The following is a 17,691-nucleotide window of genomic DNA, read 5'->3' on the forward strand; positions in this document are numbered from 1 at the left end:
GTCCCGTCGCAAGGTCGGCGACGAAAAAACATTTTCGACGCAAAGTTGGCGACGAATGTCATAAATCGTCGCAACATTCATATTTTCTGAAAAAAAATGTTTTCTTTAATATTCGCGACGGATCCTATACTTTCGTCGCTTACAAGTTGCGACGAATACGTAATAAGTCGCAAACGTTGGCGACGAATGTTATTTTCGTCGCTACTGTAAGCGACGTTTTGTGACGTTTCGTCGCTACGTTTACAAAAAATATTTGCGACTAATGTCCGTTTTCGTCGCAAGCCCCACGATTTATTTGCGACGATTTGTTTTATTTATTCGTCGCTAGGTTTTTTATTTTTTTTAATAGAATTTCTGGTTTATTTATTTTTTCATTTAAGAAATTCAACCTGTATTCAGCAGTTGTACCAAAAAAAAATACACTTATATCGAAAATATTAAAACCAATTATACGGATTAAATATCAAGGTAGCACAAAACATAAATTAAAAAAGTACATAAAATTTAAAAGCATATAATGTAGTGTTGCAAAGTTTAATTCAAAAATCAAACAAAGTTCATCACTTTTTATACTCCACCATCATTGGAAGGAGTCGATGTCGAGGCTTGTAGTCCAAAACGGCCGACCAAGGTGTTCACAATTTCTCGGGTTTCTTTCAATTCCGCTTCCAATCTTTCCATTTTTTCATCTTTAAGTAGCATTTGCTCTTTCATTGAATTCATTTCCATTTGCACTTCCGGCGGAATTGAAGAAAATCTCGACTTTGAACTCTTTGTGGTGGTTGCAATCTTAATTCCAAGCCCTTTGCTTTTCCCGAGCACTTTTTCTATCGCAATTGAGTTGGCCGTGCTTTCGTCACTTCCATCACGAATTGTCTCATCGTACACTCGTTCCAAATCAGCCTGAAAATGATTAAGTACACTTGTTTAGCAAAAATTTCAACAGCATAACAACTAATAAATGAAGATCCCCAAAAAAACCATCCATGTACGCAACAACTTAACATTATTTAAAACAAATATTCATATCCACATATCTCAACTACGTACTAATTTAACATATCAAATAATTTACATGTGATAAACATGCGACAACAATAAACATAAATAATTAACATACAACCAACTGAAAATAAAATTGCATTACACTTACCGAAATGCGAAGTTGTTCAGGAGTTGCTATCCCATTATACGGTTCTTCTGTATCTCCTTCCTCACTAATACTTGGCCCGGTTTCCCTCAGTACATCAATACCCATATATGCTTTCTTATACGTATCAAACACCGTAGGATTTTTGCCCAATTTTTTAAACTATATTAAAATATTATAAAGTAAGTATCTATTTTAAACTTAAATAAATTAAAATTATAGATCAAATTACTTACATGATTGTGGGACCAACTATTGATACTTGTTCGACCCCAATGGTGGTCCGTCGAGACTTTCTTTCGCGAGTCCTTGCATTTGGTTGATTTGGACTGTGAACAATAACACAAAAAATTAAACCTCTTTAATATATTTAAACATGATCCATACATTAAATATATATACTTTACCTTCCCATCAACACCAGGAGTGGAAATAGAATGAAATTGATCACATAGTTTCTCCCAAGTTTGAACATTAATCCTATTTGGACAATTTGCCTTAGCCGTGGCAAGGTCTGGAGCTCTATCGAAGACCGCCTTCAATCGTTTAGTTTTCGCATCTTTCCAACGACCGTTAGCAGTCTCATTGAACCATTTTTTTGTAGCCTCATTTTCAGGAAGTTTCCAAGTTTCCTAAAAAAAATAAAAAAAATATACAATTGAAATGAAACATAAAATTAAATAACTTAAATAAAATAAAAATTACATACAAATACCTTAAACGCTTTCCACAGTCCCTCGACACGGCCCATTTTTTTGTGGTTAGGCCAAGAAATACATGGATCAAAATTATCCCAATGCGTAACCTCGTTACTAAGAGTCCATCGGCGTTGCCCATACAGTTTATCCCAACCCCTCCAAAGTAAATGTTTATGAACGAATTCACGATCCCCCCATTTACGACACTTACAGTCTCTACATGGGCATCTTATTTTATTATCAACGTCACATTTAGCGAAGGCAAAATCCATAAATTCCACACAACCATTTTGATATACTTCTAACCGACGATCATCTAATAAAACCCAACTCTTATCTTTTGGCATGCTTTAATTAACAAGATTACCTAGAAATTGGGAATGGTCACAATTATTAAAATCACAATTATTCTCAAAGTTACATTCATAAACTAAAACTAAATTAAGGTGGTAGTTCGCATAATTCCGAGCAACAATAATTTCGAGCAACACAGGCTCATCAAATCAACATAAAACAAACAAACACACAATTCCAAGAAAAAACCCAAAAATAGTTCGCAATAATCAAACACATACAAAATTTTCAACATAAACAAACAAAGATTTAAAAAAAAGGAAAATTACCTTGAAAGGAGGGCTGCTTTTTTAATTGCTAATTGTTGCTCTTGATTTAGCTAATCCTTCGGATCTTAAGATCCGAAGAGAGATAATTGTGGGGATTAATGGGGAGGGAGTTTTTCTCATTAATATAGGGGTAAACCACCGGAAGTTACAAATAGGAGTTACAAATGGAAGTTCCATGGAAGTTATTTCCTACACACATCATGGGACAAAGATGTAGGAAGTTTACACTAGTGGGAGGTTGAGATAACCCTCAAAGTGGTTAAGTTAGGAAACCCCAAATTCTAGATTATTTACAACAATAACGTTATTACCATGTAGTTATTATTTGATTTTAGGGCATATTACAAATAAGCCCATCAATGGGTACTTATTCATAAAGAGATCAAGACAAAAATCTATTTTACCAATAAGTCCACACATGGTCCAGATTATTGTAAAGGACTAAAATAACCTCTCATACTTTAATATGCTCCAATTCATCCTTAACTTAATTTAACCTCAATTTGACCCCAAAATTCACAAATTATTCAATTTTGACCCAAAACTTTTGGTTTTCAAAAATATTTTTTTCCCGCCGGATTCCGGCGTTGACTTTTTTTTTTTCTTCCGGATTTTTTCGCCGGTCTCCGGCGTTGACTTTTTTGATTTTTGATTTTTTTTTTTTCCTTTCTTTGTGTAACTTTTTTTTTTGTTTAAACAACAATATTGCTGTGATAGACAGTAATATTAACTATATTACTGTTAAACACAGTAAAATTAACTAAACTACAATTTAACACAGTAATATTGCTATATTAATCTCTAGTGCGGTAATATTAACATAACAAAACTCATTATTATTGTGTAATAGAGTAATATTACTATGTTGACCGTTCAACAAATGTAAACATAATAAAAAGCCAAAAGAATTAATATTAATGTGAGTGACAGTAATATTACTATAACAACAGTAATATTACCGTCAACGACAAGAATAATACAATAATAGACAGTAATATTATTACGTTACTCCGTGAATAACTAAAACAAACAAAAAAATCCAAACAAAATAATAATATTGATGTGGTTGACAGCAATATTACTATAACAACAGTAATATTACCGTCAACCGCAGTAATATTATTGTGTTTACTGTAATATTAAAATAATAGACAGTAATATTATTACATTACTCCGTGAATAACTCAAACAAAACAAAAAAACCCAAAAAAAATAATAATATTGATGTTGTTGACAATAATATTATTGTGTTTACAGTTATTTTACTGTCAACGACAGTAATATAATTACATTGACTTGTCAACAAATCAAACAAAATAAAATAAATAATAAAATATAAAAAATAATAATATTACGTTAATTTACTGTCAACGGCAGAACAATTACATAAATGTATTGTTAACGGCAGTACAATTACGTTAATTAACTGCCACTGACAGTATATTTACCTTAATTTACTGTCAGTGACAGCACAATTACGGTCAACGTTTAGCGGCGGGCGTAAAGAAAAAAAAAACAAACAAAAAAAAAACTTAAAAAAAACACTAAAAAAAGTCAACGCCGGAGATCGGCCGGTCAACGCCGAAAACCGGCTAAAAATTCCGGAAGAAAAGAAAAGGAAAAGGAGAAAAAAAAAAGTACACAACCGAGAATTCTCGAAGATTAGATTAAATTGTGCAGATATCAAATCGATGATGAAGAACGCAAAAGAACCAATCAAATCAAACCCTAATCAGCAGAGAAAAACCTATCAAACCGACAAGCATGTAAGATGGAATACCACATGAGCAAATAAGAACTCATATATATTCATTGAGAATGAGAAAACAAGGAAAGACGATGGGTTCAATATCGACCTCTGCCCAAAAAAATTGAATAGAAAAAAATTGAATTCCACAGATGACCAGTTGTGAATCGCCAAAAAGAGAAAAAAACAATAAATAAATAAATAAACAAACAAGAGGACGAGATCTAAGAAAACAAAGATTACGAGTAATTATCATTCAGAACTTTTTCAACATCCATTTCATGCATGACGCAAAGACTAAAATTCCATTTCTAACGAAAATTTAGAAAAATGGGAAAATTTCAAAGTTAGATATTCTCGGCCCTCCTCCTTTACCCGGGCTTGGGACCGGTTGTGCTGAGCAAATAAAATAAAATAGGGGTCTTAAGATATAGGTCCCTGGTGACAAAACTAATTAGAACTAAATGACAACCTCAACTAAACATTTGCTACACATCCTTTATTAAATTCATTCCAAAAATGCCCTTTTACTCATCTTTATTTTTTCAATTTTCACTCTACATTTTTTACGTTATTATATATAAACAATTTTTTTTCCTTATTTATAACATTTTTTTGAAACTTACGTTTTATTTTTCTTCTTTTTTTGTTAAATAATTCAGCAAATTTTAAAAATACTATGGTATACTATGTTGTACTATGGTGTACTATCGTTTTTACACTATTATTAAAAAAAAATCTACAATATTATTGAAAATTACAAAACAAAACTCATTTTTCGTTCTTGTTAATTCAATCTATTTATTTATTTTTTATTATTTTATTTGTTGTAATATTATAGTAGACTGTGGTATACTACGGTCCACTATGGTCTACTACGGTGTACTACCAAACCCTAGCAACCAACAAACACACAATCCTCGCCAACCCTAGCCGTCAAACCCTAGCCGCCAACGTCTGCATCCATCGCAACCATAGTCACCTACGAACTTTGGGAAATCCAGATTTACGATTTTGAACCCAACACAAACAAAATATCTTGAAGATCAAGATCAAATCTCCACCATAATTAACCACATCCCGCCGCCACAACCACAACAAACCCCCGCCGCCATCTCGACCACCACAGCCCGCCGGCTTGACCACCACAGCCCGCCGCCGCCGCCTCCTCCTCCACAGCCCCGCCGCCATCCAGACCACCACAGCCCGCCGCCTAGACCACCACAATCGCCGATGCCGACTCAACCACCATAGCCCCACCGCCGCCTCGACTACCACAATCCCTCGCCGCCATCTCAACCACCACAACCCGCCGCTTCGACCACAGTCCGCCGCAGCCGCCTCCTCCTCCACCACAGCCCCCGCCGCCGCCCTTTCCATCACAACCCCTGGCTCGGCTACTACTGAATTAATTAGCAAGAGAGGTGTGTGGGGATGGAGAGGTGAGAGAGAGAGCGAGAAAAAAAAAACAGAATTGAAAAAAGATACAGAGATCGTGTGAGAGATGGAGGAAGAGAGAGAACGTGAGAGAAATCAAAAAACGAAATAAATCTAAATTGGAGAAACGTGAATATATGTAGGTTATATAATTTAGGGTATAAGGGCAATATAGGGATAAAAAAAAAATTAGGGATGTAGCCCATATATTATTTGAAATTAAGGATTTAATTAAAAAAATGAAATTGAATTTATCATTTAGTTCAAATTCGGTTTCATTTGAGGGGCTCATAGCATATTAACCCAATAAAATATTGCAGGCACAAGCGGAGTTACAAGAATAAACCTATATATACAACTACCAACACTAAAACATGCACATAATCCACACATAGATATAAGCAAGCAAATTGTACATACCATTCAAGACAACAAATATTAAGGCTGAGAAATAGTTTGATTCATATACCATCGTAGATGGGATAAAAATCACAAAAAGATAGTAAATTGGATAAAAGCTCAGTTACTTGTAAAAACTTTTGTACTCGTTTCAATCATTCATTTCCCTTTTCTATCTTCTAATTATTGTGGAGAACATTACTGATAAGGGTCTTTCTAGGGTGAGATCCCATGTTCTAAACTTTTATGAGATACCCCATTTATATTGCGCCACGTGTCCCTGCCAAAAAATCTATTTTTTCCTCATTTACGTATTGTCGTAAATACCCTTCATATAATTAATATTTTCAAAAAATCGGCCATTATATATTATTAATGCAATGCCAATTTTACCCTCTATATTTTTAATGCAATTTTAAATATATATTTGTTGCTGAATTAAAATTTATAATGTCAATTATATGATTATTCGTAAAAATCATTAAACCACCGATCCAAAATTGAATCAACCTGAATTCGAACTCGTGACCATCTGAAAACACACAAGAATACTTACCATTAAGACACAACACATAATTGACAATAAACTAACAATACGGATATATATCACAAAGCTACAATTTATAATGGTTATAAAACTTATATAAATAATGTTAAATAAATTATTAATTCTCATATAATTATTATTATTATTATTATTATTACATATTAAAAATATCCCATACTAACAAATCTTTATATAATATAATTTAAAAGTCTAAGTAAATGTTGTTCGACTCGTGTAATTTAAAAATTAATTTCGAAAGAATTTGAAGTTTGAATTGAATCGTAAATTGTAAGATTTAATTAAATCGTAATATTTGAATCAATTAAACTCATGTGTTTTCAATTCAAAAACAATATTCAAAGATTTGATAGATTAAGCTCAACTCATTTCAATTCGTAGACAATATTCAAATATTTGAATTGGTTAAACTCAATAATTTATAATAGCGTATTAATCAATCTGTGTATAGTTAAAGTTTAGTAACTTTTTTTTATTGAATTTTATTATAAAAAATAATAAAATTTAATTGGTAAAAATCGTCAGATTTAATCGGTTCATGGTTAGATTAAATCTTACGATTTACGATCAGATTCTTACGATTTTACGAATTAAATTATTATTTTGTTGTTAAAATTGAATTAAAAGGATAGTAGACTTTAATTATAAATAGTTAACTCGATTAATACGTTCTTGTCAGTGGTTGAACTTAATCGATTCAAATTTTTGAATAATATTTACAAATTAAAAGGATTTGCGCTTAATTGATTCAAATCATACGCTTTAATTAATCTTATGATTTGATTCTTGCGTAATTTAGGAATTATTTTTTTATGATAAAATTGAATTAAAAATGTATTACACTTTAATTAATAATAGTTAATTTGATTAAGACGTTCTTGTCAATAGTTGAGCGCGCTAATGAATCGATTCAAATATTTGAATAATGTTTACGAATTGAAAGGACTTGAGCTTAATTGGTTCAAATATTACGCTTTGATAAAATATTATGATTTACGATTAGGTTCTTACATGTGTTAGGAATTAAATTTGTTATTTTTATGACAAAATTGAATTAAAAAGATATTAGACATTACTTATAAATAGTTAAATCAATTTTGTAACATGTTATGTCAATAGTTAAGTAACTAATTCAAATATTTGAATAATGTTTACTAATTGAAAGGGTTTGTACTTCATCGATTCAAATCTTACTAGTTGATTAAATTAAATATTAAAAGAAAATTCACAATATAGTATTTGTAGTATATAATTTTATTTTAAAGTAAGAAAATTACTACTTGGAATGAGTTATAATTTTTTCTTCTTCTAAATAAACATATTATTTTAATTTTTATTTGGATTTGCCACACTATCGACTAAATAACATAAGTGAGTTTGAATTAAGTTATGCATTTTTTTTATTTAATTGAGCATTCTTTACATTTTTAAATTGTGGATTTTATTAATACTTCTAATATTATATAATTAATGATAGATGTTTGGCGTATTGAACTGCAATTCTTTATATTTTTCAAACTTTATTTTATTAAATTTGTTAATAATTTATTTAATACCATTTAATAATAATGAATGTTGCAATTAATATTTGCATTAACCGTATTTATACAATGATGGTTAAATATTTCATAATAAGTTAATGTGTTTGGATGGTTAAGAGTGATAAATGTATTAAGAGGTTACAAGTTCGATTTCCAATGAATGCATTTTTTTCGATTATTTATCAAATAAAACTCATTCACAATGAATTTATATTAATTATCTAATTAAAATATAGTAGGGGGTAAATTAGACAATTCAATGTTAATCAATTTTAATTATTTAATTAAAATATAGTAGGGGGTAAATTAGACAATTCAATGTTAATCAATTTTATATTAATTTAATAAAAAAAATAATCGAAGGATAATTTGGTAAAGTACTTCATTTTTTAGAACATAAGCCATGTTATTTTCCTAGGGTCCAGATTTAATCTTAGAAAATTAATGGTGATTAATGCATATCTCATAAAAGTTTAGAACATGGGGTATCTCACCCTAGAAAGACCCTACTGATAAAGGAAAAATCTCATGTGAACAAAATTACCAAAGTCGTATCGGGGAAAAATCCAAGAGGACATAAATTTTATCAAATAAGGTAACTAATACTTGCACATTTACGCAGAAACAAACCTTTAATCAAATAAATTCACCGAGACTTGAAAAAAATGCATCACTTTAGCATATTACCAGTGTTAGATAAGACCATTAACTCACAATCTGCAAAAGACAATTTCACACACTTGAAAATTCTCACATAGTAGAAATCACGATGAAGAACTGGCCAAGAACTGTGCAGAATGGTATTCCAAAAAGCACATTCCACACCAGTAGTGCATTATCCGACCAACTAATAGCACAAACAATTCCAGTGCCAAAATAACAGAAAACCCGATAGAAATAACATCCGAACACTTTTACCAATGCTTTCAAAATCTAAGGCAAGAAACAAAACTCGGTGCAGAAACCTTTCAAAGAAACCAAAGAACACCATACATGAAGACACAAGGTGGGGTCTTATTGCAAGTCATTATCTCATATTTTGTAGTGAAGTTAATATGATAAAAGTGTCTCCTGGAATCGAGAAATTCATGATAGGGATTAACTGAAGACTGCAAAAGAAAAATAAAGTAAATAAAAAATCACAGCTCCGGAAAAGCGAACGACCCAAACCAACAAGTAAAAGAAGAGTCAAAATTTTCGACACATAGTAGGCAAAAGTTCAGTTATGAATAAGATTTTCAGCCTCTAGTTTAAAGCCCAAGAAAATATCAATGTTATCATTCGTTTTAGTCGTCATACCAAATTGCAATTTTACTAGATTACTTAGAAAAGTGAATTTTCGGACAAACAGAGACTTCAGAAACTAGTGAACCTAGGATGGCATGTTAATTAAGAAGAATGCAAGAAACAGATTCAAAATGCCAATATTGAAAATAAAATTTTTATGCAGCAAGTTCATGATAAAAATAAAAATCCAAATTCAAATCAGTACATTATAACTTATAATTTGTGAATTATATAAATCTGGATCACCAGTATCCTAGAAAACTAGAGGAAGATCATAGAAGATATGAATTCTAACCAAGATATAAACTGATAAAATCTAGCTGTCCATAAATTATAAATTATGATTTAAATTATCCCATTCGAGTTTAGAAAATTTTATACATTAAAGATTATAAATTGCTAAAACGTAGAAAAATGAAAAAAGTTAAAAAGGATTTCTGAAAGAACTACAATAATCTCCATTTTTTTTCGGCGTGATAAAGTTAAATAGGATTTCAACTCGAATTAGATCAAAGCACAAGTTCAGTACCAAGTCCATGTAGGAAAGATCTCCAAAGATAAGAACAACTATAAAACACAACAAGCACAACTCGCAAACACAACGAACAAACTGCCAACAACAGAAATCACTAAAGAAATAGAGGATGTTCAATTAAACAAGCCTCGGCAATCCATTAAACACAAGCCTCGGCAATCCAACCGCGTCATAGACAAGAGAGAACAGAACATCCAGGTGGAGAATAAGGGAGTTTAAGTGCCGTGAAATAAATAAATCAGAATTTAGATTATCTTCCCCACTATGTATGAACTCCACCAATAGCTTTAAGATAAGAATCTCAAGTTCAACTGCATGCAATGGGCAAGACAATAAGCGAATAGCAGTCCTATGAAATAAATAACTCACAAGTTGGATTATCTTCCCCGTTATTTCTCGTTCCCATAGCTTTAAGATACGACTCTAAACATCCAATCCAACTGCATTCAACCAGACACAAAATAAGATTATCTTCCCATTGTGTTTGTGACCTCTGATCCAAATGCATTTACCAGACAGGACAGAATAAATCATCTAGGCCGCGAGGGGGTGATTAGCACGAAATAGAACTATGAATTTAAAAACACAAATTAGTTCCCCATTATGTTCGATCCCATTAATAGCTTTAAGATAAGACTCCAAACCCGAGATCCAACTGCATGCTACAGACAAACCAATGGAACATCCAGGTGGGGAGGGGGCATTAGCACACAAAAATGCAACGAAATAAATAAATCATATATTAGATTATCTTCCCAATTTATGTCTTCATCCCATCATCATCCAAATTGTATATAACGGACAAACCCTGAGATCTGAATCCAACTGCATTTGATGGACATGAATAAAAAAAAAAATTAAGATTTGGCTGAGTGGGTGAATTAAAGGGGGATTGTGTGAGCACACAACAATTCAAAAAATCAATTATCTTCTCTATTATGCTTCAATCCATTCAATAGATTTAAGATAAGACTCTCTAAACCTCATATCCAGCTGCATTTACTCAGGTCTTTTTCTTACGAGAAAGGTGATCTGTTCACATGATCCATAAGAGGCTAAAATCTCGTAAAATTAGATTTTCATCATTCCAGTAGTTAGCTTTAGAAAATGAAGATGAAACTAGCACGACTTCCTAAAGACCACAAATCAAAGGTACCAAATGGTTGGAAAACACCGTCATTTTTGTTGCAAGTTTCTGCAAATAGAAAGGAAAAACGAAATAGGATTTGAAATGTAAAAACGAATAGATTATGGAGGGATTCAAAGAATATTAACTTAACATCACTATCGTACTCACCACCACTCGTTGATCAACATTAAACAAAGCCCAAACCATCTTATGTAGCAACCGAACTTCTCAAAACATAACATAAAATTGTCATACAAGCAAGCAAATTCACAAAAAGACGGAGAAATGCTCAAAGCTCGAAACACTTTCCTTTATCCAGAAATCCTGACCGCGCACAATTAAAAAAAATAAATCAATCCAGCCAACAACCAGACCAAGATGGGAAAACATGAACCAAATCCAAACCACATGATATTAAATTTCATATCACTCCATAAGCAAACATCATAAATACCTTGCCAGACCAATTATCATTCAAAGAAGACCTAAACAGTGCCACAGAAAAAAGAAACATATAACAGAGGCTCCCGATAATTAGACTGTAAGACCAGCAAAACCACCCAAATCAGCACCACAAAAAGAAAGGCTTTACATAAGAGACTCTGAAGCTCATTTTCCAACGGTTTACATAAGAAATAGGTGATCCTGTGCAAAGGGTCCAAGGGATACATGTAAAATCAGATTCATCATTCCTATAGCACATGTAGTTTCAGATAGTACTATTGAACTACGACACTTCCCTTAAGCCACAAAAGAAGGGTACTGACTGGTACGCCAGAGTAATGTCAATATGACCGTATAAATAAACTCAACCTCAGATCCAACTGCACAAATCCATCTTTTGCTGAAGCAATGGGTTTTTCAGTCCAAAGATGGAACTAATGCAGACCCCTAAAATACACAAACAAAAGTTACCAAATGCGAGGACATCCACCATTAATTTTCGAGAGGAAAAGCAAAGCCGGGATAAGGAGAAAATACTCAAACATGAAGTTGTTTCTTCTACCAAAAATCATATTTTAGCCATTTCCTTCCAAGTCTATGCCATAGATGAAGTAGTGCATTATATGACAAACTAAAAGCACAAACAACTCCAGTGCAAAATAAAAGAGGAACTAATAGAAATAGCATCCGAACGCCATAGATGAAGACACATTTGGGGGCTTTGATACGCGTAAAACCTATGTATAAATAACCGCAAGTGTACAGTATCGCGTTTTGTAGAATAGTGAATTCCAGATATCGATCCACAGGGAATTAAGTTCCTAAATCTACCAAGTACCGTAATTATACTATCCTAAACTCTATCTAGACGAAGGAAATAATGGGGATGAAATGAAGCAAAAAGGAAACAAAAATAAAAACAACGGTCCGCCAGTATAATCGAGGAATTCCGACGTGTAATGGCTTCTAGGGTAAAATCCACCAGTGTACTATCGATAAAGATCTACAAATCCGAATCTAATGTCAATTCTATGTTCCTTAACCCAGACACTAAAGTACCCTAACCCCCGTCTCCAGTGTAGTTAGAGTCTACCCACAGGTCCGACGTCTCCGTTCAGAACCTGATATTAAGAGAGCATTTAGGTCAAGTCCTTAAGGGCTACCCGAGGTGCATAACGTCTCCGTTTCCACAACCCGAGCTATGTTTTCCTAAAATCAAACGAGAAATCCTCTCTCGAGTTCATTCCCATTTAGAATCAATTCAACTGTTGGCCAAACAATCGAAAGCATTTAATACAGGAAAATATAAACAGAATCAAAGAACGACAAATAGATCACAGATCTGGAAATCAAAATCAGTATATACAAGGTTTCATTTCCCAAAAAGAAAATGCTTAGTTCATTACAAACATAGCATCAAAATGAAGAACACGAGAAATTATAAACTAAACGTAAAGAAAAGCTTATGAAAAGCCCGAGTCGAAACCCTCGTCGAAGCTTCCCGCGAAGAACTGGCGAGAACCGAAGAGCAAACCGAAGAAGAAGTCGAAGAGTCGGTTCGACGAAGAAGTCCCCCTTTGTTAAATGACACAAGGGATCTATTTATAGTATGCTTTACCTTTTAAGATATTTTTTACGCATCCCAAGGCCCATATCGCGATATGAGCGGCAATATCGGGCGATATGGTGAAATTGCAAGCTCTCTGTTTCGTTTCTCCCCATATCGCGATATGGAATGGCATATCGCGCGATATGGCAAAAATGCAAGCTCTCTGTTTCGTTTTCTCCCATATCGCGATATGGAAGGGAATATCGCGATATGGTCGCTGCAATAACTTCAAACTCTGTTTTGACCCTTTTGCAGCCCGAATTTGACAATTTTGCATTTCACAAAAGTTGTAGCCCTTGCAGTTGGCTTTCTAAATCCATGTGAATCAACTCAATCGGAGGCCGTATGAAGAAGTTATGCATAAAATACCGAACGCTGCCACCATCCACTAGATTGCAATTTTTGCTCTTGTTTGACTTGATTCTCGGCTTCGCTTTAGAAATCGTTTCGAATCGGCAAAAATAGCTAACAAAACCTGAAAATATAAATAAAACAAGAAACGCATAATATAAACAAATAAAGCCGAAAACTCGTACGAACGAAGACCAAAACTTGAAGAATTGATAAGTGAAAATCATGCAAAATGAACACTTATCACACCCTCAAACTTAGATCTTTACTCGTCATGAGTAAATCAAAACGAAACAAAAACAAAAAGGAAATAGAAACAACAAACTAAAACTAGGCCACTAAAGTAGGGAAACACGATTGCATTTAGCGTATGCAACAAGCCTTTGAACCCCTGGGTACCCCCAAAGGACGAGTTGTGTCTCGTGAGGGTTTTCAGACAACACACCCACAAAGTTGCTGGATTGGTCAAAGCATTGCAATTAATTCTAAAGATAAAACGAGCTAGATAACTTAAAATCTTAGAATGGCATACGGCTTAAGGTATTCGACTTTCCTACCGACGCAATTAGTTGTTTCTACACCAAAATGAAAGATAAGACTCAAGAATCCTTAATTAAACAATAAACACAATCATCGAGGTTTTTTAGTAGAAATGTGGATGAAAAGTAAGTTTTGATTCTGAAATTCAGAAACTCGAGTTGGGCATAAGTAAGGTCTATTTATTCAATAGAAAAAAAATGACAACAACAATTTTTTTGGTGATTTTCATCACAACTTTTTCTTTTTTTTCTTTTTTTTTTTGAAACGGGAATAATCGTGACTCGTGCAAGGCTCGATACCACTGTGTTATCTCTCTGACCCATGTATCGAACTTTAGTCCAAGAAACCCCCAAGCTTGACAACTCGAGAGACTTAGGCGACGAGGTGCACCCAACGGGTTAAGCTCGAGTCAGAAAGGCGGGGAAATCAGAGCGTGAATCACAACAACACCACATATTATTATTTTTCTCTTTATCTTTTTTTTTTTTTTTTAGACAAAATAACATAAAATAAAAACGTAAAGACCATAGATAGAACTTTTAGCCAACTACTCGAATTGTGAACACATAATTCAATTATAACTCGCCCCCCAAACCTCAGACTATTATACCCCTCAGAAAAGTGCGCTCAAGCTTAATCGGAAAGGATTCGAAAGGCTATCCACACAAGTTGCAAAAACGCAGTCGGAAGGTTCATCTATTATTAGCCGGTTATTCACAATTTCAATTTTAAAATCAACTAGCCAGTCTACTAATTCATTAATTGCTTTGCTTCAATAGAATCCGGAAATGCAACTTACACTCGATCTTAAATGAAATGCATGTGACAAACATAACACAATTACGGAAATCGAAATACATAAATGAAACTAAATTATATGAGATGCATGCAAAAGACTAATCAAAATAAGCTAAACTCACCCCCAAACTTAAATCATGCATTGCCCTCAATGCGAAAAATAAAAGAAAGGAGAAAGAAATACGCCCTGAACAGTCGTGCCGCAGATTGATCAGTGTTCTACGGTTGCGAAAGTGTTCTTTGGTTGCACGGGGTGCCATGAATTTTGGCACCGATGGCGAATTGCCGGAATTGTCTAGACTTCCCGACTTCTTATTCTTCTTTCCTTGGGGACGAGATACCGGCAAAAATCAAGAAAAATGGGTGAAATCTAGCTTTAATAAAGAAAAAAAAATGCAAAAATGACAAAAACAAATAATAACAAAATGACGAGAAATAAATAATGGGTTGCCTCCCATTCAGCGCCTGTTTTACTGTCGACGGCTCGACACGTTTTGGACGGATTATGTCCAATCCAAAACCTTCTAGATTGCGCATCCATCCGTCAGTCTTGATACATACTTTGCAATCATATCATGGACTAGATTGCAATCACGTAGTGCCCATCCCATCCCATGGAACTTCTCGTTTGCTTTGGAAATCAGTCGGTAGGAGACTAGAATGGGTTGCTTGCCTACCGATCTCTCAAACTTGTATACAAGATATTCGAGCTTTGGAGTAAGCTCTACCTCGAATTCGATACTCATCTCATCGGTCACAATCAAATCCGGAGTTACAATGTGGATAGGATTTTGTTCGTCAAGTTCCTCTACCATCATCTTCATCTCACTCTCATCACACGCAAAAGTATCTACATAACTGGGATGAATAATTCCCTCAAGGCGCTCAACCTCATCGTTCATACGAAAATCTGTAAATACCTCGTTGTCTTCATAAATGATGGTCGGATGTGGTTTATGAATGTAGCAGAAGGAAGTAAAAGACTCGATGCAGATCATGCAGCCTAAGCACAGATGAGTGAATTTTATCCTTAGCGTAAGAGTATTGTTAAGTGTATATTTTTACAACAATACAAACCACCGGGACAGATCAAATGCTTTTTTTTTTTTTTTTTTTACTTATCAAAAAAAAAAAGTGTATATTTTTACACTTTATCGTATCTTTTTATTTGAGCTTTTGGTGTAATTTAATGATAATTGATGCTTCAAAAGTTGATTTATTGTATTTTAGGTACAAATTGAAGAATTGGAAAAGTATGGGGTCAGAACTGCAATTTTGGAGAAAATATGGGCCAAAAGTGAAATAATCAAAAATCTGACGAAATTAGCACGGGACGGCCGTCCCAAATTTACACCTAAAAATGGGACGTCCATGCCAACAGCAGAACTGGGGCAGAAGGTTTCGGCGATTCTCGCGCGGCCGTGTGAGAATTGCACTGATTTTCGCGCGGCCGTGCCAAAACACGCTGGAGACAATTTTGGACTTTTAATCACACAAGGAAACCTAAAATCATCTACCAAGTTGGGACATCTATTTAAGCCCAAACCAAGCACGAATTAGAGGACTTTTGACACAATCTTGGAGCGAGAGGAGCGAGAGAACGAAGAATCGAAGACGGAGAATTGACAAATCTTCATCACAATTATTCTTTTATCTGTCTTTTCTTAATCTATGTCTTTTTATATTTTTATTATGTTTTTCGTAGAGAACATGAGTAGCTAAGTTTTTTAATCTAGGATTTTGTTGGAACCCTATGTGGGGATGGTGAACCCGTTTTCTTGAGATTATGCAATTATGATTTTATGATTATTTCTTATACTTGTTATGATTGTTAGTGCATGAACTTGATCAATTTATGTGCTTTATCTGTGATTATTGGGATTGACTCGACAGAGCTATTTTGATAATTAGACGGTAAGTATAAGAACCTTCGAGTAGTTTTCACCGGATGAGTGTGTCAATTGCATGTGGTGTCGTAGACATACAGATATCACCTTAGGTAGCCATTTACGAGACTTGTTAGTTAATGTTTTATTCATAATTTGTTTGCATAGACATATAGTGAACCGTTTATGAATAATAGACTCATAATACACGCGACAGCGGGTTATGAGTAAATTAGTGTCTCGGGTTAATAATCATGAATCATATATTTCATAATTGAGGGGTTTTGGGTGAGCAGTTCTTGCATAAGGGAAGATAAAATCCTAGGTCCGTTTTTATTGATATTTTCTCGTGTTTAATTGCTTTCATAATTAGTTTAATTGTTTAATTGATTTTATTTGACAACTTTGCGTAGGCTGGATAAAAATCATAATTGTTAGAATTTGGTACTTTGGATTAGCTAATTTGAGTATTCCCTGTGGGATCGACATCCGACTCTCACGAGTCTACTTTTACTACTTGTTTGCGATACGTGCACTTGCGTGTTGGTATTTAGCACCCAACACGTATCATATAGAAAATTCTAGCCAAGATATTATAAACAGATAAATTCTAGCCAAGATATTATAAACAGAGAGCTAATAGCACAGACCCCCCTGTGTTATTTCTAATTGGCATAAAAGCCCTCATGATAAAATAATTAGCAAAGAACCCCTTACGTTTGGTTTTATTTAGCACACCGCCCCTTTTTATCAGATTTAATTGTTGACTTGAATGAAATTACAAAATTAATCTTGATTTAAAAAGGCAATATACCGAAAATCCAATTGAAATATTTGTGAAAGAAAAAAAAAAAAAATAGACAAGTCTTCTTCTCTTCCCCACTGACCCACTTCCACCCCAAAATAATTCTTCCATCAAATAAGCCATTTTTACTGTTCCCCTTCTTCCTTC

At 33.7% G+C, this 17,691-nt stretch overlaps 1 protein-coding gene across 1 annotated transcript; it reads right to left on the minus strand.

Moving 5' to 3' along the window:
• Positions 1-423: 423 nt before the first annotated feature.
• Positions 424-1,670, minus strand: LOC105952679 (uncharacterized). Its single transcript, XM_088815424.1, has 4 exons — positions 1,558-1,670; positions 1,387-1,479; positions 1,154-1,312; positions 424-903 (listed from the first exon to the last, which is right to left on the minus strand). The coding sequence occupies exons 3-4, from the start codon at positions 1,256-1,258 to the stop codon at positions 568-570; spliced, it is 441 nt and encodes a 146-aa protein (XP_088671550.1). The 5' UTR covers positions 1,259-1,312; positions 1,387-1,479; positions 1,558-1,670; the 3' UTR covers positions 424-567.
• Between the last annotated feature and the right edge of the window lie 16,021 nt (positions 1,671-17,691).

The sequence above is a fragment of the Erythranthe guttata genome, chromosome 3 (assembly GCF_056151865.1).
Source record: "Erythranthe guttata isolate IM_541 chromosome 3, IM_541, whole genome shotgun sequence".
In the NCBI taxonomy this organism is placed as follows: domain Eukaryota; kingdom Viridiplantae; phylum Streptophyta; class Magnoliopsida; order Lamiales; family Phrymaceae; genus Erythranthe; species Erythranthe guttata.

Coding starts and splice junctions, on each gene's coding strand:
- LOC105952679 (XM_088815424.1), bottom strand. CDS start 1,258: ATGGGTATTGATGTACTGAGGGAAACCGGGCCAAGTATTAGTGAGGAA. Junction 904..1,153: donor CTGAACAACTTCGCATTTCG/GTAAGTGTAATG, acceptor AATCATTTTCAG/GCTGATTTGGAACGAGTGTA.